The sequence below is a fragment of the Balaenoptera musculus genome, chromosome 11 (assembly GCF_009873245.2).
Source record: "Balaenoptera musculus isolate JJ_BM4_2016_0621 chromosome 11, mBalMus1.pri.v3, whole genome shotgun sequence".
In the NCBI taxonomy this organism is placed as follows: Eukaryota; Metazoa; Chordata; class Mammalia; order Artiodactyla; family Balaenopteridae; genus Balaenoptera; species Balaenoptera musculus.
Genome location: NC_045795.1, coordinates 65083503 through 65109912, shown reverse-complemented (window position 1 = coordinate 65109912; position 26410 = coordinate 65083503). Strand labels below are relative to the sequence as shown.

At 40.7% G+C, this 26410-nt stretch overlaps 1 protein-coding gene and 1 pseudogene across 1 annotated transcript; both read right to left on the bottom strand.

Moving 5' to 3' along the window:
* Nucleotides 1-84: 84 nt before the first annotated feature.
* Nucleotides 85-25817, bottom strand: IHO1 (interactor of HORMAD1 1). The gene is made up of 7 exons (XM_036868106.1): nt 25762-25817; nt 22714-22888; nt 21511-21674; nt 8563-8611; nt 8284-8371; nt 1608-1711; nt 85-1263 (listed from the first exon to the last, which is right to left on the bottom strand). Exons 1-7 carry the CDS (start codon nt 25815-25817, stop codon nt 118-120), a joined length of 1782 nt encoding a protein of 593 aa, XP_036724001.1. The 3' UTR covers nt 85-117.
* Nucleotides 4248-4915, bottom strand: LOC118903256 (annotated as a pseudogene).
* Nucleotides 25818-26410: the final 593 nt, after the last annotated feature.

The following is a 26410-nucleotide window of genomic DNA, read 5'->3' as shown; positions in this document are numbered from 1 at the left end:
CCCACTCCAAAGCATAGCCTCTGACCCTGAGGGTTCCAGGCAGGCCTTTGGGAACTTTCTGCTGTTAGCCAGCCCAAAGAGACCAATAAGCCATCAGCTGAAGTCACTATGGGCTGGTCAGAAGCCATCATCACTGCTATCAAAACCCAGGTCATAGAGCATATTCTTCCCTGGCTCCTTGCACTGAGGGGGCTCTTTTCCGACGTTGAGGTCACTGAACCAGCTCATCTGTTGGTCCCCCTGGGAACTGTGAGAAAGCAGGCTGTTGTCTTGGGAAGCATGCCCACTGTACTGCAAGAGATTCCCTTGCACTGCCCTTGCTGTCTTACTAGGCATGACTGTTCCTCTCAGAGCAGAGCAGACTGGTTTTGTGGGGCTCCTGGGACCCTGAAGATGCAGGGGCTGAGCAAGGGGTTCCTGCCGCCCCAGCAGGGGCCTTTGTGGGATGGAAACTGGAGGGTGAGGATATTTAGAATTGGAAGCACAGGTTTTGCTTGGGGTTTGTTCTTGCTTCCTGGCTAGAAGCCTCCTTCTGGGGGCTTTCCTGGGATGCTGCTTCTTGTCTTTCCCCCCTCTTTCTACAGTTCTGCCTTTCTGTTTAGTCACCAACCTTTGTTCACAAGGGTTACACGAAAACATGCCTTTGGCTTGACATTTTTGGCAGTTGTTCTTAATGCTGGTTGCAAAGTTGTTTAAATCCAGGGATATAAGCCGCGAAGCTCCTTGGGAAACCAGGTCCCTGTCTTCAGGAATCTTGTGGCCCAGGACGCCAGAGCCATGGTTCTCAGAGCCTGTTTTAGTAATAGCACAATTCTGGCAGTTAGTCTGCACTGCCTTGTCCTTGATTTGCCTGTTTCTTTTGCCAGTTCCAACTGCCAGCGGCACAGCCTCTTCTTGGAGAGCACTACTCTTTGCTCCCTCACCCCAGACGCCAGACTCCCCAGGCCTCAAGGAGCCCACACTAAGATTGCATGCAGTAGGGAGGGCCTGGGCCTGCCACATAACTGGTTCCTCAGAGGCATATTTCTCCTGCATGGTGAAACTGAGGCTCTGGGCCAGAGGTGGTGAAGTCTGAGAAGCACTGTCCTTCACATGTCTGGGTATCCGAGGGACAGAGATCAATTGATTTAGCTCTGCTAGGACACTGGGCATATTCAGCTGGCCTAGCTGCTCACACAGCTGCTGCAAGTCCTTACTCTGCTGAGCAACTAAAACTTCAAGGTGCTTCAGGTTGGACTTCATTTCTATAAACTCTGCTTGTCTCTAAAGAAAGGCAGTGAGAAAGAAGGGAGTTACGGACAGTGCAACTCAGAATGCACAATATAACGTGTGAACAAAACAAAGGATGGGCCAGCAGATCAAAACCTTGTCCCTTGCTGGGTACTATACAGGGGATACATGGCTACGCTCTGGAGCAGGGTCCCTAGGGTCCACATCATGCCAGAGAACCTTGGGAAAGGAAGCTGGCCTCTACCCTGGCCTGTTACCAAGGGGCCTGTGGTGGCCTCTGTTCTTGGCTGAAATTTGCAATTTTAAAGGTGTCTCTCTAGGTCTTAGTAACAAAGCCAGAAACACACTTGAGGAAAGGGGTCAGGGTCTACACTTACACCTTCAAATCTCTTTTGCAACTCAAGGATGGCCTGTTCCATGTTGCATTTGTCCCGCACTGTTTCCAACACCAGATCACTCTGGGCCTTCGTGGTCTCTTGCACTAAATACAAAACAATGACAATTTACCACATGAAGACTATGGTATGCCCCACCCTGCCCAGGCCACAGTCGTGGAGAGGGAGAAGCTGGAACCCGGCACGGGCTACCAGAGCCTGCTCTGCCAACACCCAGAACTCTAACCATCCAGATCAGCCCTGGTGAGGAGAGAAAGCAAGAACAGGGTGGTTCCTCCACTGTCTCTTCTTCCCTCCCTCCCTGAGAACATCCTGGCCAAAGCAGACTCAACCTTAGCACCTGCTGGGGACTCTGAAACCTGCTGCCCAGATCATGGCACCAACGTCCTCTTTGGCCAGCCTTCTTGGCCCTGTCATCAGAGTGATCTTTCTAGAATGTAGATATGATCATGCCTCCTCTGAAACGGTCACTGGAACTTTCAATGGTACCCCACAGGCCACTGGATGAAGTCCAAATCTTTCAATAAATTGGCTAACAAGACCCAGGCTCACTTCCCTTTAACTTACTATCCTCTGCATCTCTGAGCTCTGCCTAAGCAATCTCTCTTCCACCATTGGCTTTTGTACATGCTGTTCCCTTGGTTCACAGTACTCCTGCTTCCATCCCTCAGGAATGGGAGAAAAAAAAAAAAAAAGGATCCTCAGAATGATGGTGAAGTCCTAAGAAGAGGACATAAAGCATAGCCTGCCCAATCTGGAGCTGGAGGCTGAGCTCCAGGCAGGACATCTCTAATGAAAAAGTGAAACAGAAAGACTCCCCAATGTGTTTGAACATATTAATTGGAGATTTACAGTTTTATCTGAAAGTTTATTATCAGACACTGTGCTAGGTGTATGGAAACAATCTTGAACAAAACTACTTACATGAACTTTGCAGTCTTGAAGAAGAAAAAAATAACAAGTAAACAAACATGCACATTAATAAATGAAAATGGTGATAAGTGCTCTGATAGGAAATATAATAAAAATAAGAGGGTGGGGGCACCTACTTTAGATAAGGTCATCAGAGATAGAGTCATGTAAGGTGAAACCAGAAAGATAAGGAGCAGCTAGCCCTGCAAAGATTAGGGAAAGGTTATTCAGCTAGAGGAAACAGCAAGTGCAAAATTTCTGAGGCAAGAAAGAGCCTGTGATGACTAGGAATAGACAAGCCAGTGTGGTCTTGGGGGAAAAAAAGTAAAAACTGGTAAATTTTATGTTATGTGTATTTTACCACAATAAAAAATGTAAGAATTTTTTTAGAAAGCGAATTTTCTATTACTCAACACAAGTTAAATTCCATGTGTCAACCAATTAGAAAAAGGCTGTTTACTTATATTTCAAATACTGGATTTCTGCCCCTAAACTCAATTAGTGAAATATTTTTCCAGACATCCATGTTGATATTTGTAGTAGAAAGCAAATGTAATTATCCTACCCTAGTTGAGTTCCTAAATATCAATGTTTCTTAGGAACAGAAAATGAGGAAGGCAAGCAAAGTTTTCAATTCTAGATTCAGTACTCAGTAAGCATCAGTCTGTGGTCCCACATATTCTTTCTTTGTCCTTGGGAAACATATGTTCAGGGTCTTCTCCTTTAAAGAGCTTTTGTATTGAGCTATTACTTCCAAAGTCTATTGAATTTTTTTCTTTTAAAAACTATAACAGGGCTTCCCTGGTGGCGCAGTGGTTAGGAATCTGCCTGCCAATGCAGGGGACACGGGTTCGTGCCCCGGTCCGGGAAGATCCCACATGCCGCGCAGCGGCTAGGCCCGTGAGCCACAACTGAGCCTGCGCGTCTGGAGCCTGTGCTCCGCAACGGGAGAGGCCGCGACAGTGAGAGGCCCGCGCACCGCAATGAAGAGTGGCCCCCACTTGCCACAACTGGAGAAAGCCCTCGCACAGAAACGAAGACCCAACACAGCCAAAATAAATAAATAAATAAATTAATTAATTAAAAAAAAAAACAACTATAACAGTATAGGGACTTCCCTGGCAGTCCAGTGGTTAAGACTCTGCGCTCTCAATGCAGGGGGCACAGATTTGATTCCTGGTGGGGGATCTAAGATCCTGCATGCTGCATGGCGCAGCCAAAAACAAAACAAAACTATAACAGTATAAACAGGCATACAATGAAAAATGATCGAATCTCTCCCATGCAGACCTTGGTCCCGCTTCCTGGATTTAACGTTATGAGCAGTTTCTGGAATTTTGTATCAATACATGTGCATATCCACGTTTAGGTTATAGATCCTGTGTGTGTGTGTGCGCGTGTGCGTGTGTGTGTGTGTGTGTGTGTGTGTGTGTCTTCTCTAGAAGGAGACTTATTTCATTTCTGCTTTGTCTATAAACAGATTTTTAGCTTTTTAGTAAAAATGCCTTTTAAAATCCACTTCCATATTCTGGACAATATCTCTAGTTTTTTCTCCCTCCCTCCCTTCCTTTCTTTTTTTTTTTTCTGCAAAAAGCTTTATTGTTTCCATTTGGTCCAAGGCTTGGGAGGGGTCCAGGGTGGTTAAAAAGCTGCGTAGTGGCTGCAGAGAGGGGCTTCAGGCAGAAGCTCTGACACCGGAAGGGCTCCTCAAAGGCCACTGGGCTTCAGAGGCTCCTAGTCGTGCTTGAGGGTAAGCCTTTCGAAGAGATATTGGCCCAGCCCAGCCTGGGGACCAGCCAGCCTGGGGAGATTAGTCAGGTGGTCGCCATCTTCTTGATGAGCTTCACCTGCTCCTCCAGGAAGCAGCTCTCCCGGAAGTCACAGAGGTGGGGGTCTGTGCGGGCAGAACCCAGGGCGTGCAGGTCCACAAGGACCTGGTTCAGGTTCTTCTCCCTGAGCACGGCGGCTTCCATAGCGTCCTGGGTTTTACCCCACTCATCTTGAGATAGCTTCGGCCGCTGTGCTGGTTTTGCATTTTCAAGAGACACTCGGCGCCCTCACGATTCTCCTCAGCCAATTCACAGAAAAAGTGACCCATGCCCTCCAGAGCCACATCATCACTACCAGAGAGAGGTAGGTGTAAGAGGCCTGCAGATGCATGTTGACCAGGCAGTTGACGGTAGCCTCCACCTTGGTGGAATAATTCTGACGAATCCGGGAGCTCATGGTTGATCGGTAATAAGGAGTTAAGCTCAAAAAATGGTGTTGGCTGGTCCCGGTGGCCGAGGATAGCTGAGTGGCTGATTGTGAAGGTTGTGACTGGAAAAAAGGATGGGGGGTGGTCAGAGTTTGGAGCAAGGGGCATCCCTGCATCTGTTCCATCCGAACACTGTTGAAGTAAGAGACAGATCTGAGGGACCGCCGAGCGCACTGCCAATATCTCTATTTTCTTGTGAAGATGATTTTGTTTAGGGACTTCCCTGGTGGTCCAGTGGGTAGGACTCTGCACTCCCAATGCAGGGGGCCCAGTTTCGATCCCTGGACAGGGAACTAGTTCCCGCATGCATGCCACAACTAAGAGCCTGCGTGCCACAACTAAAGATGCGGCCTGCCACAGCTAAGACCTGGTGCAGCCGAAATAAATTAATTAATTAATATTTTTTAGAAAAAAGATGATTTTGTTTGGCCTGAGGCGTCCCAGCACTGGAGCTTACAGGCTGTTGGGTGGGGCCAGGTCTCGGTGCCATGGCCGCAAAATGTCTGCCTCCAGACAGAGTTCACGTCGCTGCTATGTCCACCACCAGCTTTTATGACCCCAGAGAAAGCCATAGCCACCCCCGCCCCCCGCCTCCCCAGGAGACCCTACAAGACCAGCAGGTAGGTCTGGCCCCGACTTCTGTGGAGTCACTGCTTTTGCCTGGGGACCCGGTGCGTGCAGGACCTTGTGCACACCCTCCAAGCGTGGAGTCTCTGTTTTCCCCAGTCGTGTGGCGCTCCTGCAATCAAGCCCTGCTGCCCTTCGAAGCCAAATGCTCTGGGGGCTCTTCCTCCCCATGCCAGATCCCTAGGCTGGGGAGCCTGGCGCGGGGCTCGGAGCTCTCACTCCTGTGAGAGAACTTCTGTGATATAATTACTCTCCAGTTTGTGGGTCGCCCACCCGGGTGGTATGGGATTTGATTATATTGTGAGTGCGCCACTCCTACCGTCTCGTGGTTTCTTCTTTATGTCTTTGGATGTAGAATATCTTTTTTTGGTAGATTCCAGTCTTTTTTTATCGATGGTTGTTCAGCAGTTAGTTGTGATTCTGGTGTGCTCGTGAGAGGAGGTGAGCTCAAGGTCCTCCTACTCGCCGCCACCTTGTCTCTGTCCTTGAAGATGATTTTGTTTATTTCTATTTTAGTGATTTGACAAGGGCTCCATTGAGATGAGGTCATATTCTGATGCTTTTCCACTGATGGCCAGTGATTTTCCTTTAACTCTAGTTTTGCTCTCCCTGCTGTGCTAATGAAAGCCGCCTGAGAAAGGGTCTGGAAGCCTCTATGTACAAGAGGAGTTTGCTCAGTCCCCCTTTTTCTCAGGATACCCTTCCCAATTTTCACTGACTGATCTCACTCCTCCACAAGATGTGTCCTGGAGCAAACTATGTGCACATAAGCAGCACCTTGCTGTTTTCATTTAACAATTAATAAATATTTCCATTCCAACATGGTTCATATAGATGGACCTCATTCTTCTCAACAATTATATGTGCCTTGCTCAGAAAGGCATTTCTCACTCTAAAATTATAAAAATGTTGCTCATGCTTCTTACAGTTCTTTTAATGATTTAATCACCACACAATATATTGATTCATATGGAATTAATTTTGACGTATGGAGTTATCTATTTTCCAAAAGAGTCATTCTCTGATTTTGATAGTGGCCCCTCCTTTTTATTCTCCTAATGACCATATTTTTCAATAGAACTTATACGTATTAGGTGAAAGTACTGCTTTCTACTAATTACCCCACCTAAACCCAAGATAAAGTGAGATGTGGATGCCCTTGGTAATTTATTCTATTACTCTGGTCCTTGGTGTCCTCAGCTGAAGAAGAAGAGGAGTTAGATTAGATGGCCTTGAGTGATCCTTCTCGTTGTACAGGCAGAATGTGACTGGGGAAAGATTTCATGACCTCATTCTGTGAAGGTATAAATTACATAATAACCCAAGACAGTGCTTTCACATAGTATCTTCCCCCTTCCCTTACAAGCACAGTGAGTGCATACTGAAAGCCTGCAGAATGCACTGACTGGCAAGTTCAGTGCTCTAGGCTAGCTGGACTGGGCCTAGCTATATGACAGGGGATTTGCCTGGTTCCTCTCTCAATGACTAACTTCCTGCTCCTGATCACTACCTACCAAGAAAGGGAATGATTCTGGACAGGCTCCTTGTGCCTATTTTTAAGAACAACCTGGCTTTTAATTAATGTAGTGCCACAGTGTTTGTTACTGTTTGCCTTATCAATGTGGCTCTCTTGAGTCTTAAGCTCTGAAAGTTAAGAAACCGTCAGGGGTGAAGGATCAGGATCTCCATGCCTACTATAAGCCAGACTCAGTTCTACTCCTCTCTCTGCCTTCATCCTGTGTTGGGGCCTTGAGCACTTCCATTCCCTATTCTGGGCCTTAAATGCCACACATTTGCTGCAATTCTCCTTTTTGTACTTCACCCAGTTTTAAACATAACAAGTAAAGAGAGTGCTTTCCTTGCACACTTAAAACGAGTTATTTTATCATGTGAAACAAAGAAAGCATCCCTTTTCCTTCTGCTCTTTGTCTTGCTTCTTCTTGTGAGGGTAACAGTCCTACGCTTCCAGAACTGGTTTCCAAGCAGATGCACAGTTGCCCTGTGTGTGGGATATTCAGGTTGGAAGCCAGCAGACAGTACAGTGCTTCTTTGTAGACAGATGGGGATTAATTTCTAAGTTACACAAAGGCATTAATTTTTGTAAATCATGAGCAATCCATCCCATGGCATTTGAATAAGTTGACTTCAATTTGTTTAAAATAAAAAATAAACACACAGACAAATGCAAACAAGTGCAGATGCAGTCATCATCTTGCTGTTTAGCTGAGAAGCTGTTGGTTCCAGGGAAGTGTTCACCTAAGGAGACCTGTGTAATGGTTAAATAAGGGCCTGAACCATGGTTTCACCTAAATGTAAATCACTAATTGGCAGAGCAGAGGACTTTACAAACCACAGACTGTAACTGAAATTGAGAAAGATGCTGTGATTCACTACAAAACAGCTCTCATTGAAATGAAGGCAGCAAGAAGAACAGTAGGTGACTAGAGTATTTCTAACTCCTAAAGGAGCACTGTCTTTATTTCTAAGTCCTAAGGGAGCAAGGGAGCCTTTATAGACAACACAGCCAGCAATTCATTTGAGAACCAGGGATGCCCTTGATTCACTTCAGGCAGTGAGATGAGAAACCTGGTAGAACTGTCTGCCCTGAGGCAGCAGGGTTACTGGGTGGAGGATTGGTGCTTCAGAAAAGGCATAGAGGGACCAGGGCATTCCCATATAGAGGTGGAACCCACTACATAGTTCAGCTCCACACCTCTTCAGGGCTAATCTTATGTGCCCATTCTCTCATCTGAAACACTGTATGGAACCTCACCACTGGCAGAAATCTGGCTAGGGTCAGAAAGTTCACATTCACTGCTCACCAGTGCCCCCTGCTGATAACCTCAAACTCTAGACACTCACATGTCTTGGCCACAGTTTCCAAAGAATCCCAAATAGATTGGCTTCTGGAACTGAGATGTTCCTCAGATTTTTCCACAGATGTCTGTAACTAAGAAACCCAAAATTAGGAAATAATTCACAGACTGTTGCCTTATTTTATTAACTTGGTGAGCTGTCATTTAATGATAAAAAAGGGTAGTTAAAATATTGCTATTCTACACGAACAGAAGTCAATACAATATAATTATTAAATTCTTAAAATGCAAGATGTTCTAATGCCTTGAAATGTGGCATACTTACCCTGTTAATGCTTTCTTTGATATGGGAAATGAAATTGTATAGAGTCTCACTAAAATAGGAGAGAAAAAAGAAAGTAAATCTTTGTGAAATATTGAAACAGTATGTAACAGAATTGATTCCATGAACATGGCTGGACTCTACCTAGTGCAGCATCAAAACGGTGCTTGATCAGAGTTGAAGACTCAACTCTGAGAAACCTTAGTGCCCAGGTGGAAAAAAGGAGAACACTGACTTTTCCTGATCATTTCCAAAGCAAAACACATTTTTGTTTTTTAAAATTTACTCTACATGGATCTTAAATGAGGTTGCATTTTAGCAATTCAAGTGGTTACTACAGTAGAACAGACCAGCTTTCATTTTTATGGCCAACATGGCTTCAGAGGATAGTGACTTCTTTCTGATAGCCCAAAATTCCTGGATACATCTTAGTCTAATGACTATTATTTTGACAGTAAGAATGAGATAATATAGAGACAGTTCTGGGAACAATATTAATTTCTAATGAAAAAGAAATTTTCACAATTATTCCTCAAATAAATATCCCTCTTTTGAAAAAAATCAGACAAGGGTCGTCATTAAAAATTTTTACAGATTTTTGTTTCTTTAATCTATACAAATGCAAATATCAATTTTTGAACCCCAATAGGACAACTCTTCATACCAAAGTCTTATGGATGCTCCAAAAGACTGACTTTATTTTTTTAATTTTTTTTTATCTATGTATAGTATCATGTCATCTGCAAAGAGTGACAGTTTTACTTCTTTTCCAATTTGTATTCTTGTTATTTCTTTTTGTTCTCTGATTGCCGTGGCTAGGACTTCCAAAACTATGTTGAATAGTAGTGGTGAGAGTGGACATCCTTGTCTTGTTCCTGATCTTAGAGGAAATGCTTTCAGTTTTTCACCATTGAGAATGATGTTTGCTGTGGGTTTGTCATATATGGCCTTTATTATGTTGAGGTAGGTTCCCTCTATGCCCACTTTCTGGAGAGTTTTTGTCATAAATGGGTGTTGAATTTTGTCAAAAGCTTTTTCTGCATCTATTGAGATGATCATATGGTTTTTATTCTTCAATTTGTTAATATGGCATATTACATTGATTGATTTGCATATATTGAAGAATCCTTGCATCCCTGGGATAAATCCCACTTGATCATGGTGTATGATCCTTTTAATGTGTTGTTGGATTCTGTTTGCTAGTATTTTGTTGAGGATTTTTGCATCTATATTCATCAGTGATATTCGTCTGTAATTTTCTTTTTTTGTAGTGTCTTTGTCTGGTTTTGGTATCAGGGTGAAGGTGGCCTCATAGAATGAGTTTGGGAGTGTTCCTTCCTCTGCAATGTTTTGGAAGAGTTTGAGGAGGATGGGTGTTAGCTCTTTTCTAAATGTTTGATAGAATTCACCCGTGAAGCCATCTGGTCCTGAACTTTTGTTTGTTGGAAGATTTTTAATCACAGTTTCAATTTCATTACTTGTGATTGGTCTGTTCATATTTTCTGCTTCTTCCTGGTTCAGTCTTGGAAGGTTATACCTTTCTAAGAATTTGTCCATTTCTTCCAGGTTGTCCATTTTATTGGCAGAGAGTTGCTTGTAGTAGTCTCTTATGATGCTTTGTATTTCTGTGGTGTCCATTGTAACTTCTCCTTTTTTTATTTCTGATTTTATTGATTTGAGTCCTCTCCCTCTTTTTTTTGATGAGTCTGGCTAAACGTTTATCAATTTTGTTTATCTTCTCAAAGAACCAGCTTTTAGTTTTATTGAGTCTTTGTTATTGTTTTCTTTGTTTCTATTTCATTTATTTCTGCTCTGATCTTTATAATTTCTTTCCTTCTGCTAACTTTGGGTTTTGTTTGTTCTTCTTTCTCTAGTTCCTTTAGGTATAAGGTTAGATTGTTTATTTGAGATTTTTCTTGTTTCCTTTTAAAAATTTATTTATTTATTTATTTATTTTAGGCTGTGTTCGGTCTTCGTTGCTGTGCGCAGGCTTTCTCTAGTTGTGGCAGACGGGGGCTACTCTTCGTTGTGGTACACGGGCTTCTCATTGCAGTGGCTTCTCTTGTTGTTGAGCATGGGCTCTAGGTGCACGGGCTTCAGTAGCTGTGGCACGCAGGCTCAGTAGTTGTGGCTTGCAGGCTCTAGAGCGCAGGCTCAGTAATTGTGGTGCACAGGCTTAGTTGCTCCACGGCATGTGGGATCTTCCTGGACCAGGGCTGGAACCCGTGTCCCCTGCATTGGCAGGTGGATTCTTAACCACTGTGCTACCAGGGAAGTCCCTCTTGTTTCTTGAGGTAGGATTGTATTGCTGTAAACTTCCCTCTTAGAACTGCTTTTGCTGCATCCCATAGGTTTTGGATCGTCGTGTTTTCGTTGTCATTTGTCTCTAGGTATTTTTTGATTTCCTCTTTGATTTTTTTCAGTGATCTCTTGGTTATTTAGTAATGTATTGTTTAGCCTCCATGTGTTTGTGTTTTTTACGTTTTTTTCCCTGTAATTTATTTCTAAGCTCATAGCGTTGTGGTCAGAAAAGATGCTTGATATGATTTCAATTTTCTTAAATTTACTGAGGCTTGATTTGTGACCCAAGATGTGATCTATTCTGGAGAATGTTCCATGTGCACTTGAGAGGAAAGTGTAATCTGCTGTTTTGGGATGGAATGTCCTATAAATATCAATTAAATCTATCTGGTATTGTGTCATTTAAAGCTTGTGTTTCCTTATTAATTTTCTGTCTGGATGACCTGTCCATTGGTGTAAGTGAGGTGTTAAAGTGCCCCACTATTATTGTGTTACTGTCAATTTCCTCTTTTATAGCTGTTAGCAGTTGCCTTATGTATTGAGGTGCTCCTATGTTGGGTGCATATATATTTATAATTGTCATATCTTCTTCTTGGATTGATCCCTAGATCATTATGTAGTGTCCTTCCTTGTCTCTTGTAACATTCTTTATTTTAAAGTCTATTTTATCTGATATGAGTATTGCTACTCCAGCTTTCTTTTGATTTCCATTTGCATGGAATATCTTTTTCCATCCCCTCGCTTTCAGTCTGAATGTGTCCCTAGGTCTGAAGTGGGTCTCTTGTAGACAGCATATATATGGGTCTTGTTTTTGTATCCATTCAGCAAGCCTGTGTCTTTTGGTTGGAGCATTTAATCCATTCACGTTTAGGGTAATTATCGATATGTATGTTCCTATTACCATTTTCTTAATTGTTTTGGGTTTGTTTTTGTAGGTCCTTTTATTCTCTTGTGTTTCCCACTTAGAGAAATTCCTTTAGTATTTGTTGTAGAGCTGGTTTGGTGGTGCTGAATTCTCTTAGCTTTTGCTCGTCTGTAAAGCTTTTGATTTCTCCATCGAATCTGAATGAGATCCTTGCCAGGTAGAGTAATCTTGGTTGTAGTTTCTTCCCTTTCATCATTTTAAATATATCATGCCACTCCCTTCCGGCTTGTAGAGTTTCTGCTGAGAAATCAGCTGTTAACCTTATGGAAGTTCCCTTGTATGTTATTTGTCATTTTTTCCCTTGCTGCTTTTAATAATTTTTCTTTGTCTTTAATTTTTGTCAGTTTGATTACTATGTGTCTTAGCATGTTTCTCCTTGGGTTTATCCTGCCTGGGACTCTCTGCGCTTCCTGGACTTGGGTGGCTATTTCCTTTCCCATGTTAGGGAAGTTTTTGACCATAATCTCTTCAAATATTTTCTCGGGTCCTTTCTCTCTCTTTTCTCCTGCTGGGACCCCTATAATGCGAATGTTGGTGCACTTAATGTTGTCCCAGAGGTCTTTTAGGCTGTCTTCATTTCTTTTCATTCTTTTTTCTTTATTCTGTTTCATGGCAGTGAATTCCACCCATTCTGTCTTCCAGGTCACTTATCCATTCTTCTGCCTCAGTTATTCTGCTATTGATTCCTTCTAGTGTATTTTTCATTTCAGTTATTGTATTGTTCATCTCTGTTTGTTTGTTCTTTAATTCTTCTAGGTGTTTGTTCTTTAATTCTTCTAGATCTTTGTTAAACGTTTCTTGCATCTTCTCGATCCTTGCCTCCATTCTTTTCCTGAGGTCCTGGATCATCTTCACTATCATTATTCTGAATTCTTTTTCTGGAAGGTTGCCTATCTCCACTTCATTTCGTTGTTTTTCTGGAGTTTTATCTTGTTCCTTCATCTGGTACATAGTCCTCTGCCTTTTCATTTTGTCTGTCTTTCTGTGAATGTGGCTTTCATTCCACAGGCTGCAGGATTGTCCAAAAGACTGACTTTAAAAGAAGAATTTGATAGAATCATTTGGAAATCTACAAACCTTATGGTTTTATGAATAAGATTAAGACATTACCTGAAAACAATAAAAATATTAAAATGAAATAAAATTAATGAATTAAGGATGAGAACAGAATGCTATTAAAGTATAAAAGCAGAGACTAAGAAAGGGAACTTATAAATTAAAAATAGCAGAAATTAAACAAATTGAATAACTAGAAGATACAGTATGGAAATATGATGGAAAATAGAACAAAAGATAAAGAGATGAAAAATAAGTAGGTAGAAAAAAAAAAAAATTAGAGGATCAATGCAGGAGATTCAATGCATGCCCAAAATTGGAGATCCAGGAAAAAAGAAGAGTGAAAAGGAGGTTTTCAAAGATATAATAAAAGAAAAATTCCCAAAACCGAAAGACACAAGTTATAGGTCAAAAGTAATTCCCCAATGCCCAGGGCTATGACGAGCCATATCAAACCACATTGCTGTAAAATTTCCAAACTCTAAGGATAGTGAGAAGATCCTAAAAATTTCCAGAAATAAAAAAGCAAGTGACATACACAGGATCAGGAATCAGAATGGCAGCAGACCTCTTAAAAGCACACAGAAAGCTATAAGGCAATGGAGCAATGCTTTAGAAATTTTGAACAAAAAGAACTTCCAGTCTTGTACAAGGATATAGCTTTGCCAGTTGCTTGTAGTCATCATCTGTTCTGAGTGGTCAGTACTCAAGCTGGGTTTTTTTTTTTTAATTACTTTATTGAGGTATGGATTAACACACAAAAAGCTGTACATATTTAATGTATACAAGTTTGGAGATAAGTATACAACTGTGAAACCATCTCCACAATCTATGCCATAAATATATCCATCACCTCCAAAAGTTTCCTTCCACCCTCTTTATTTATTAGTAGTAGGGATAAGAACACTTTAAAAAGATCTACCCTCTTACCAAATTTTAAAGTATACAACAGAGCATTGTCAAGTATAGGCACTATGCTGTACAGGTCTCTAGGATTTATTCATCTTGTATAAACTGAAACTTTGTACCCTTTGACTAATTCTGCCTGTTTCCCCCACAACTCCCCAACCAAAAACCACCATTCTACTCTCTGCTCCTATGAGTTTGATTATTTTACACTCCTCATATAAGTGGTAGCATATAGTTAGTATTTGTCCTTCTATGTCTGGCTTATTTCATTTAGCATAATGTCCTCCAGGTTCATTCATGTTGTCACAACTGGAAGGATTTCCTTCTTTTTTAAGGCTGAAGAATATTTCATTGTATGTACATACCACATTTTCTTTTCCATTCATCCATTGATAGATATTTAGGTTATTTCCATGTCTTGGCTATTGTAAATAATGCTGCAATGAACATGAGAGTGCAGATATCTCTTCAAGATCCTGATTTCAATTCCTTTGAGTATATACTTAGAAGTGGAATTGCTGGATCATATGGTAGTTCTATTTATAATTTTTTGTGGAACCTCCATACTGTTTTCTAAAGTGGCGGCACCAGGGAATTCCCTGGCAGTCCAGTGGTTAGGACTCTGCGCTTTCACTGCCGAGGACGCAGGTTTGATCCCTGGTCAGGGAACTGAGGTCCTGTAAGCCACGCAGTATGGCCAAAAAAATTTTTTTTCTTTTAAATTAGAAAAAATAAAGTGGCTGTACCAATTTCCACTCCCACCAACAGTGTACAAGAGTTCCTTTTCTCCATATACTTGCCAGCATTTGTTATTAATTTTTTTAATGATAGCTATTCTGACAGGTGTGAGATGATATCTAATTGTGGTTTTGATAAGCATTTCCCTGATAATTAGCAAAGTTGAGCACTTTTCATATACCTGATGGCCATTAGTATGTCTTCTTTGGAGAACTATCTATTCAATTCTTTTGCTTGTCTTTTAATCAGGATATTTTGTTTGTTTTTGTTTGTTTGTTTGTTTTTGCTATTGGGTTGTAGGTGTTCCTTATATGTTTTATATTAACCCTTTATCAGATATATGGTTTGCAAATATTTTCTATCCCATGGGTTGCCTTTTCATTTTGTTTTTTTCTTTTGGCTGCATCGGGTCTTCATTGCTGCACGTGGGCTTTCTCTAGTTGCGGTGAGCCAGGGCTACTCTTCGTTGAGGTGCATGGGCTTCTCATTGTGGTGGCTTCTCTTGTTGCAGAGCACGGGCTCTAGGTGTGTGGGCTTCAGTAGTTGTGGCACGTGGGCTCAGTAGTTGTGGCTTGTGTGCTCTAGAGTGCGGGCTCAGTAGTTGTGGCACACGGGCTTAGTTGCTCTGCAGCATGTGGGATCTTCCCAGACCAGGGATCAAACCCGAGTCCCCTGCATTGGCAGGCAGATTCTTAATCACTGTGCCACCAGGAAAGTCTGCCTTTTCATTTTCTTTGTTTCGTTTGCTGTGCAGAAACTTTTTACAGTTGACCCTTAAACAACATAGGTTTGATATTCATGGGTCCACTTACATGCAGATTTTTTTCAATAAATATAGTTGGCCCTCTGTGTTCGAGGGTTTTGCATGTGCAGATTCATGCAACCATGGACAGAAATTTCCATCTGCAGTTGGTTGAGTTTGTGGATTCAAAACCTGAAGATATAGAGGGCTGACTATGGGACTTGAGCATCAGTGGATTTTGGTATGTGTAGGGTCTCCTGGAACCAATCTCCTTTGGATACTGAGGGACGCCTGTAGTTTGATGTAATCCCACTTGTCTATTTTTCCTTTTGTTGCCTGTGCTTTTGGTGTCACATCCAAGACATCATTGCCAGGACCAACATCAAGAAGCTTTTTCCCTATGTTTTCTTCTAGGTGTTCTACGGTTTCAAGTCTCATGTTTAAGTCTTTAATCCATTTTGAGTTGACTTTTGTGTATGGTATAAGATAAGGGTCCTTTTTCATTCTTTTGCATAAGGACCCAGTTTTCCCAACATCATTTGTTGAAAAGATTATCATTATCTCATTGTGTGTTCTTGGCATGTCTCATGCTGTATTAAACATTTAAAACATAACCCCCAAATGGTCCATATAATAGAATACAGTGCAACCACAGAAATGATTTTGTAGATGAAACAGAAATATAATCATTTAATATTATTAAATTTAAAAAACAGATTGCAAAATAGTCCATAGGAAACAATCCCATTTTTATTTTTGAAAATACACAAAAATAGGGCTTCCCTGGTGGTGCAGTGGTTAAGAATCCGCAGGCCAATGCAGGGGACATGGGTTCAAACCCTGGTCCGGGAAGATCCCACATGCAGCAGAGCAACTAAGCTCGTGCGCCACAACTATTGAGCCTGCACTCTAGAGCCCGCGAGCCACAACTACTGAAGCCCGTGCGCCTAGAGCCCATGCTGCACAACAAGAGAAGCCACTGCAATGAGAAGCCCGTGCACCGCAACGAAGAGTAGCCCCTGCTCGCCGCAACTAGAGAAAGCCCGCACGCAGCAACAAAGACCCAACGCAGCCAAAAATAATAAATGAATAAAATAAATAAATTTAAAAAGAAAGAAAGAAAATACTCAGAAATAGAGCAGAGTTACATAAAACAGTGTTAGTGGTGGTTCACAGAGTAAGCTGATTCAGAGGCAGACTTGAAAATCTGACAGACCCAAGATCTCTGCCCAAAACTCCCACTCAGTTTAGATGTGCTCCCTTGGATGGAGTCTTTCCTGACGCCCCCAGTCAGAGCTGGAAGCCTGTCCTCAGGACTCCCAAAGCATTCGATGAAACCTCTACTACAGAATCTACAAATTTATACTTAGAGTGAAAAGTCTAGATTCTTTATTTTAGTTTGTTCTGCATCTGACCCTCTTTCCTGTTTGAGGAGTTCCTCAGGTTAGGGATCTTGGGGAGGAGCAGAGTCTCTTTCCTTCTCTTGAGGCTGAGGGTGCCAGAGGCTTGCTTTCTGAGCTTTTCCTGAACCCTGGGCTCTCCCCTCACACATGCCTTGCCAGACTGGGAGTCAGGAGAAAAAGACTGTGAGCTCTCTTTTCTGGTTGCTGTGGCAATAGTAGTAGAAAGATGGAGCGCCATGGGACTGATAAAAGTGTCCAGGACTCGGGACTTCCCTGGTGATCCAGTGGTTAAGACTTCGCCTTCCAGTGCAGGGGGTGCAGGTTCGATCCCTGGTCAGGGAGCTAAGATCCCACATGCCTCGCAGCCAAAAAACAATAAAACAATCACCAAAAAAAACCCCAAAAACATAAAACAGAAGCAATTTTGTAACAAATTCAATAAAGATCTTAAAAAGGGACCACATAAAAAAAAAAAGAAAGAAAGAAAAGTGTCCAGGACTACACTGACTACAATGCAGGGAAGGGTCTAGTGCACTCTGGGCAGGGGTTAGTGGGCAGCAGAATCTGCCCCGGACTAATTTTGAGACTTTGTTTGGGAAGTTGTCCATGGCAGGTAGTTGTTGGCAATTGTACGACTGTGGCAGAAACTTAAATTGGCCTCATTTTCTTCCTTGGAAATTAGATTCCTGATCCTCACCCGCCATGCACTGCCACCCAGATAGATGACATTCCCTGACTCCCTTGCATCTAGGTGTGGCCATGTGAGTAAATTTTAGCCACTGTGAGATATAAGCAAAAGTGTTGCATGCAACTTCTAAGAAGAATCCTAGGGAATTCCCTGTCAGTCCAGTGGTTAGGACTCTGTGCTTTCACTGCCGTGGGCCTGGGTTCAATCCCTGGTCGGGGAACTGAGATCCTGCAAGCTACATGGCGTGGCCAAGAAAAAAAAAAAGAATCCTAAAGGGACGGGAAGATACCCTTCTTCCTTCGCTCATCCATCAGCTGTCTGGAACTCTGATGTAACAGCTGGAATTCCAGCAGCCTCCAAGCACTGTGAGGATGGCAGGGGCAGGGGGCAGTCATACTTTAGGGATGGCAGACAACACTGCTGGAAGGAGCCAGATCCTTGAGGTCCATGGAGCCATCATTCTAGCCCTGGACCACACACTTCAGGATGATTCTTGCATTAAAGAAAAATAAACATCTTTAAAAAACTTCTATTATTATAATGAGAATGAGTGTATATACATCAATGCAGCTGAACATAATCTTAACTAATAAAATGAACCACCCAATATCTTTTAATAACTTTTAACACTTTAAAAAATTTAAATTAACATATGAAATTAATTTGTATGTGTGTGTGTGTGTGTGTACACAGTTCTATGAGTTTTAACACAAAATTAGGATTCATGTAACCACCATCACAACCAGGATATAAGACAGTATCCAAAAAAAATCCTTCATGCTGTCTCTTTGTGGTAAAGTCCAGCCCACACCCATAACCCTTGGTAATCACTGATCTGATACCCATCCCTATAGTTTTGCTTTTCTCAGAATGTCATTTAACTGGAATCATAGAGTATGTAACCTTTGTGATTTCTTTCGCTTAGCATAGTGCTCTTGAGATTCAACCATGTTGTTGTATAGCAATAGTTTATTCCTTTTCATTGCTGAGTAGTGTTCCATTGTATGGACATACCATGGTTTGTTTATCCATTCATACATCGAAGGACATTTGGGTTGTGCCCAGTTTTTGGTGATTATGAGCAAGGCTACTATAAACGTTATTGCATAGGCTTCTGTGTAAACATAAATTTTCATTTATCTAGGATAAATACCTAGGAGTAGAACTACAGAGGCATATAGTAAATTATGTTTAATTTTATAAGAAACTGTCCAACTTTTCCAAAGGGGCTGTATCATTTTGCATTTCCACCAGCAAGATTTCCATTTGGTCTATATCCTTGCTCGGCACTTGGTATTGTCAGTTTTTGTTTGTTTTAATTTTAGCCACGCTAACAGATAAGCAGTAATATCTCATTATGATTTCAATTTTTATTTCCAAAATGGCTAATGGTGTTGAGAAACTTTTCATGTATTTATTTGCCATCCATATGTTTTCTTTTTTTAAAAAAAATTTATTTATTTTATTTATTTATTTTTGGTTGTGTTGGGTGTTTGTTGCTGCGTGCAGGCTTTCTCTAGTTGCAGTGAGTGGGGGCTACTCTTCCCTGCGGTGCGTGGGTTTCTCATTGCAGTGGCTTCTCTTGTTGCGGAGCACAGGCTCTAGGCATGTGGGCTTCAGTAGTTGTGGCACACAGGCTCAGTAGTTGTGACTCATGGGCTCTAGAGCACAGGCTCAGTAGTTGCAGCGCACGGGCTTAGTTGCTCCGTGGCATGTGGGATCTTCCCGGACCAGGGCTCGAATCCGTGTCCCCTGCATTGGCAGGTGGATTCTTAACCACTGCGCCACCAGGGAAGTCCCCATGGTTCGTTTTATAATCTATTTGTGGTCCTTAGGTTATTCATTGGTTATGAGACTGATCTGTTTTCTCAAATATGACTGATTAAAAAATAAGAATCTGGGTAATGGATATCCATTGTCTGGTGTGCCCAGCATCCAGCTCTAATGGGGAATTGCTTCTTTCTGCATCCACAAAGTGATTCTGGTGAGGACTTCCAGTCACAGCCCCCTCCCCTCACCCCCCCACAACCTAATAAACAAGCCCATCAGAAGCTTTCACTAGGATTTTCAAATTGTAACTAAGGGGTGAGAGTCTCTTTTTCTGTGTTAACAGGAAGCTGGTCTCTAGTAGGAGAGAATGAAGTATAGATGGAGAGAGAAGCACAGAAAAGAGACAGATTCTGATTTCATTTCATTCCCTGTCCTTCCCAGATTGGTTAAGAGAGCTAATATATCCTCCTTTTTGTCCAGGCTAGTTTGAGGTGGGTTTTTATTTGAGTCATAACAAATGCAATCTGAATGATTAAGGCTTCTTTTGAGATATCTTAACCTCATATGCCCTTTCTATACATTTGGGAAAACATGTACTTTCAAAACACAATATGTAAATCCATGTCTTATTGATTTGTAGCATCTCTTTATGTTTGAACTCTGTACCATGCCTTATCATTTTCCTCCTTCCAAATTTACAGTGGTATGCTTTCTCTTTCTCATTTAAAAATTTCTCATTCCTCACCACATTTCTGATAAGCACTTATTGACAGAAAACAAGGAATCTAAAATCTTGGGGTTTGTTTTTGCCAGAATTTATTAAAATTATGATTTTTTGCTTAGCATTTAAATCAATATCGTAAGCTTGAAATTTTTTAAATAGAGAAGTGATTCTTCAGTGTCCTTATCATCTGTTCTCTCTATATAAATACTATTTATTTTTTGCCAGCCATCTTGTAAATAAACATTAACAGAAACTCATTTCTGAGAATTCCCTGGCGGTCCAGTGGTTAGGACTCCATGCTCTCACTGCCGAGGGCCTGGGTTCAATCCCTGGTCTGGGAACTAAGATCCCACAAGCCACATGGCCAAAAAAAAAGGAAACTCATGTCACTACAAAAAAAAGAAGGAAATGAAAAATGAAATAAAGAAAGGAAGGGAGGGAGGGAGGGAGGGAGGAAGGAAATATCAAGAAGGACTTAATGTTTCAAAAAAAGTTTTTTTTAGCTACAGAAATCTTATTTGTTTGTTTGTTTATTTGTTTGGCTGCACTGGGTCTTAGTTGCAGTATGCCGGATCTTTTTTTTTAAGTTGCGGCATGTGGGATCTAGTTCCCCTACCAGGGATCAAACCCGGGCCCCCTGCATTGGGAGCATGGAGTCTTAGCCACTGGACCACCAGGGAAGTGCCTTAGCTACAGAAATCTTGATCAAACAAAATGTAATCCAAAAGCCCAGAGAACAAAAAAATTAAGACTAATTTATCTGAAGCAGTAAGATGAGAGGAGCCTGCTCATCTGCAGTACTCTACAATCGTTATGAGTCCTAGAGCCTAGATTCCTAGGGGAAAGAAGTCTGTCAGCATCTGGGAAATGTTTATTTATCAGCAGAATCAAACACTTCGTATAGAGCATTTTGCTTTGCTCACTAAAGGAATGTAAATATACAGTGGAAAAGATACTTAATCTTTTAAAGAATTCCTAATTTTAAAGAATTCCTAATCTAGAATTTTTAAAGAAATTCTGGCTCTTTCGACATGAAAGTACTAGTGGTGATGCTAAGTGATACATCTTTACTGTTACAGAAATAATAAAGTATATTTCTGCTTGGGTGTTATGATTTCTATGATACCTAAAGATGTCCTGTTAATAACTTACTACCAAGAAATGAACAAGTTAATTTCCTCAGTGACTGCCACTTATTCATTTGCAAATTAATATAGTAGCCCTAATATTTGCTTATATATATACACACACATATATATGTAGTGAATAAGAATATGTATAAAATTTAGGGTATATCTTTAAAAATACCATTTCAAAGTGAGAAAATCAGCCTGAACTATGACTTAAGAATTCATGTGCTATATTCTTGACCCTAAAACAAATGTTAACTAATTTCCTAATTCTGATGATCTGGAAAAAAAAAAATTAAAGGGCAGAATTTTAGGCAGAATAAATATAACATTACTTGAATATTGCATTTCTCTGAGAAGTTCTTTAGCTTAATATTCAGAGAGACCAAAACTGTGGCAGCCATAAGTCACACTGACAAGAAAGCAAATAAAGAGTAATTATTAGATGAGCTATAAAGGCAAGAATGCTCTCATGCTGAAACTGAATTTTTCGACTACTGACATTCCATCTTCTGTTTCGCTCAGAAGAGAGGAGCTGTCTCATCCACTTGAAAGGTTTGTGTACCTGTCACATTTGTCTTTTGCACTTTTCTTTTTCTCCTCAAACTGTTCCAAGAGGCCTTTTGATTTTCCAACTGACAAAGGAAGAGGAAATAAGCTTCCATCTTTTGTATCTCTTCCAAACAGCTGGGGTTTTGTTTGGTACTTTGTGAAAATACTAGGTTCACTCTGTTCAGTGGAAAAAAAAAAAAAATCATAGCATTTCACACATAAAAATATTTATAACATGCACTATTATCTATACAAAGCAGAGTCACACTTAAGTGCAAACCATAAAATACAATATAGCATGTAGTATTTCCTTTTTATTTCATATGTACCAGAAAATTATATTAAAACAAAGCAACTCTTTTTACTAATATAATTTCTGCCTTACCAGACCAGAGGTATTTAAAATGTCAGCTAAAATGGCTTAAAATCAATTGCATAAATTTAAAGGCAGCAACAGAAAATTATGCTGTCTTGAGATGATGTGTTAAAGTTTTTATATTAATAAGTTTAACTCAAATTGCTGTTGCTCAGTTGATGATGAACTAGACTTGTTGATAAATTTGACATGTGATGCAGGCATACGGTGAGCCATTTCCTGCATTCTGAGGCAAAACTTACTCTGGAACATTCAGGCAGTACATTTACTCCTTCATATCACTGGGTACCAATTTTTGTACTAAAATATTTATCTCAGATCATACCTTACTAACTTAAAGTATCGACCTAATCTTATTCATTAAGTCCCTATATGATGCAGTTAAGTCTGTGTATAAAGTTAAATCTGGTTCTACATCAAAATAAGTAAATATATAAAAATATTTCTGACTCACAAAAGAAGATAGGCTGGTCTCAAAAAATCAAGAGATTCTGTTCCTCATTCTGGCCCTTATTCATCAACTTAGGCCTCAATATCCTCATCTCCTTCTTCAAGGAGTTAAATGTCATGCAATATTTGGCACTCCCTAGCAGTAGTCAAAGTACTGGCACTATTCTAATATATTGTTTTAGTAATGGAAGAAAATGCAAATATAAACATGTTTTCCATTTCACACTACCAAGTCAAATGAGTCACCAGCCAAGCACAAATCTATTTAGGACAGTAATCCTTAGAGATGTACAACTCTAAAATATAACCCAGCAGAATAAGTCTTCTTTACAGTTTATGTCCATAATGACTGTGAAACATGTGCAGAGAAATTCTGGAATTCAGACTTACATCCAGAGAATTCTGTTGTGACTGTTTTGGATGTCTCAGGTGGACACCAAAGTCCAAGGGTGTTGACGGGGTCTCTGAACTTTCTGGACAGAACTGGGATCCAAAAAGGAACTGGGAATCACTGAGACTAGAGTAATCAGTCTGATTATTATTCCAGTTAGATGACTTAGTGGCCCTGAAATTAAGCAAGAAAATACAAGTATATCAAGTGGGCAAATGAAACCATAATTCAAAACTATTTTAGAATATTCTGGGCAGAATGCTAGCTTTTTTTGACCTCCTAGTTCCCTGCACACTGCCAGTACTACCTGTAAAGAAACAAGGAAATTTTGAATGCCAGACATTTCGATTACAACAACCTGGGAACCATCAGATGGAATTTCACACATTAAGGACTAACACCATTATTCCTTGTACTATAACATTATGGACTATAACACCATTTTGGAGATCAAAGTTCACAAAATCTTTAGGGATTAAGAGAACATTATCTTTTAAAAGGTTGAATTTGTTCATCACTAAGGGAATAGATTAAAAATAAAATATGGCTTATGCATATAACATGCAGTAGTCAGAAGCAATAAGCTAGATTTACATATAACCATATGGATAAGTCTCAAAAATATAATTTTTGAGTGTAGAAAAAGTAAAAATTTAATGAACTCTCTCATACATTAATGTAATTTATAAGGCTACATCACACACACCAAACAAGTATGTAACTGAGTATGTAGAAGGTTAATTGGAAGGATACATATTAACTCTCCTAGACTTTGTTGTCTATAGGGAAGGAAAGGAGCAGGATTGGAGGGAGAGAAGGAGCTATAATACAACAAACACAAGATAGACCTAGATATGGACTGAATGTTTGTGTCCTCCCAAAGTTCGTGTGTTGAAGCCCTAAGCTCTATTTTGACGGTTTTTGGAAATGGGGCCTTTAGAAGGTAATTAGGGTTTGATGAGGTGAGGAGAGTGGGACCCTCATGATGCGATTAGTGCCCTTTTTAAAAAAAAAAAAAAAGAGGGTGGGGGTGGGGAGGGGGAATGGGGAGGTTAGTTTTTAAAATTTATTTACTTATTTATTTATTTATTTATCTTTGGCTGTGTTGGGTCTTCGTCTCTGCACGAGGGCTTTCCCTAGTTGCGGCAAGCGGGGGCCACTCCTCATCGCGGTGCGCAGGCCTCTCACCATCGCAGCCTCTCTTGTTGCAGAGCACAGGCTCCAGACGCGCAGGCTCAGTAGCTGTGGCTCACAGGCCCAGTTGCTCCGCGGCACGTGGGATCCTCCCAGACCAGGGCCCGAACCCGTGTCCCCTGCATTGGCAGGCGGACTCTCAACCACTGCACCACCAGGGAAGCCCCTAGTGTCCTTTTAAGAAAGGACCAAAGAGCTTGCCCTCATTCCTTCTCTCTCCACCATGTGAGGACACAGAAAAAGGCAGCTGTCTGCAAGCCAAGAAGGGAGTCCTCACCCAAAACCAATCATGCTGGCATAGGGTTCTAGGACTTTCAATCTTCAGAACCGTGAGAAAATAAATTTCTGTTGTTTAAGCCATCCAGTTTATTGGACTCTGTTATGGCAGCCCAAGCAGACTAAAATAGGCCTCATCCAGACTGAAGAATATGATCAACTCAGGTTTGCACACAGAAAGATCCATTAAACATTGTGTTATTCCCTTTCATACTTTTAGTGTCTTATCCTTGCTTGTTCTAAATACTTCCAGCTGTGGACTTCCAACTTGCTTCCCATGGATACCTATGCCAGTCTAAATCTCACATATGAAGGGGATAATGATATTGATAATGATACAATCACACTTGAACACAGTGTACTAAGCCTGCTACAGAGACAGCACAGAAGTGGACAGACAAGTAAAACATAGAGTCTTCAAGTTTTTACTTGAAAGACAACTCAGTAACAATTTGTGTTACTTAATGCTGTTGTGTAACCCAAGAAAACGTGCTTTTCATTAAAACACACACATGCAGATCATTCCTTTTCCAAATGTTAGATTTAAAATAGATAGCCTATAAGTACATATTCTAAGCTAAAGCTATCATTATTTATTAATACAAGGCAAAAAGAAACCCTACTTGTTCAGAACAGAGAAATTATTTTGACTCATAGAATCATTTTCTAAGATTAGCTAAGGTAATAGGCTGCACACATATAATATGGTTTGCATAATCACTGCTCAAAATAGCTAAATAGCTCTCTGTGACTCCCCTCTTAGGTCAAAGAGAATAATTAGCTGGGCTGGAAAAGAAACAGCTCTGTAAGCCTACAGAAGTCCTGTAGGATTTACATCTTAAAGCTATGATCTGGAATTAAGCATAGGTTTTTTTTCCCCTACTCTGTATCAACTGTAAGCTCTTTTTTTCTTTTTAAGAAAAATAACAACAACAACGTTTTAGGTTTTTTGCTGTCTTTAGGAAGGTGTTAGGAAGAAAAGAAACTATCCAATGATAAAAGCATACCAAAACAATTGGAAATCCCTTAATATATACTACTTCTGGGGTACGCCCACCAAGTTAGCAATGGCAGGCCTACTATATGGCTAGTGGACACCAATCTAAGTACCTCAGTGGAGTAGTAGAGCAGGCAGTATCTCAATGAGCCCTGTCAACAGATGGAGTGGTTCTTGATTTCATGGTGCCTACAAATTGTACTACACAATTGAACACTTATCTGAACATTGTCTTGAGTTTGATCCTTGCTGTTTCAATAGCAATTGCTCCAAATGAGGTGAGAGTTTCCAGATGCTGGACCATGTCTAACTCTCATAGTCCCTAGGTCCAGTGCTGGACAGTCATTACTCAGTTAACACACATAGCCATTGATACTGCTTTTATAATCAGAAAATAGGCAAAAGGAAAAAGACAAATATGGGAGGGTGCAGTGGTGACAAGAGAGGGGAAGAGAAAGGGAAGAAGCTATATCGGGTAACCCTATTACTATAAACTAATAGGAAGGGGAGCCTGTTTCTATGAAATCAATGCAACTATAAGATCCTCTTAAGTATCAGAGTATATAACCAGAAAACTTACCCAGAGCCTGAGGGAATACTGAGCATCTCTTTGATATTCCAGATATTAAAATTCATGTCTTACAATTATTCCTTTTAAAAAGAAGAGAGGAACATTAATTTAAAAGGTTAATATACTATAATTTTTTCCAAAGATTACTTTACTGGTGACTATTATATGTAGACGAGGACATCTCAGCAGTTATATTCGCATCCAACTGGTGAAAATTCCCATAACCTATGTGCCAGAAATAGGTTTTGTGGTTTGTTTGTTTTGGAGTTTTTTTGCAGTTAAATTGCATACAAATTCCCCTCCTTAATACCAGAAAGAGCCCAGCCACCTGTGAAACAGTAAATTTGCCTTCCGTCCTTTGCTCTCTTGTTTCTTGTTCTGCCACCCTACTAATAATCTGCTTTTAGCAAAAGACCAATAAACACCTCTTTCATTGCCTATACAATGAATGACTTAATCTATAACATTTCCCAAGAAGACTTATTCTTCTCAGTCCATAGGATATTGGAATGCCAAGAGAGCTGTGGAATTTGGGCAGTAAGAAGCTAGTTGAAGAGTGAGTGCTTTGGGCAAAAGTGCCTTCCCACACCTCTTACAAGCAGTGTCCTACTCTGCTCACTGCCAATCCAACATACTGTGTAATACAGTTCATTATGAT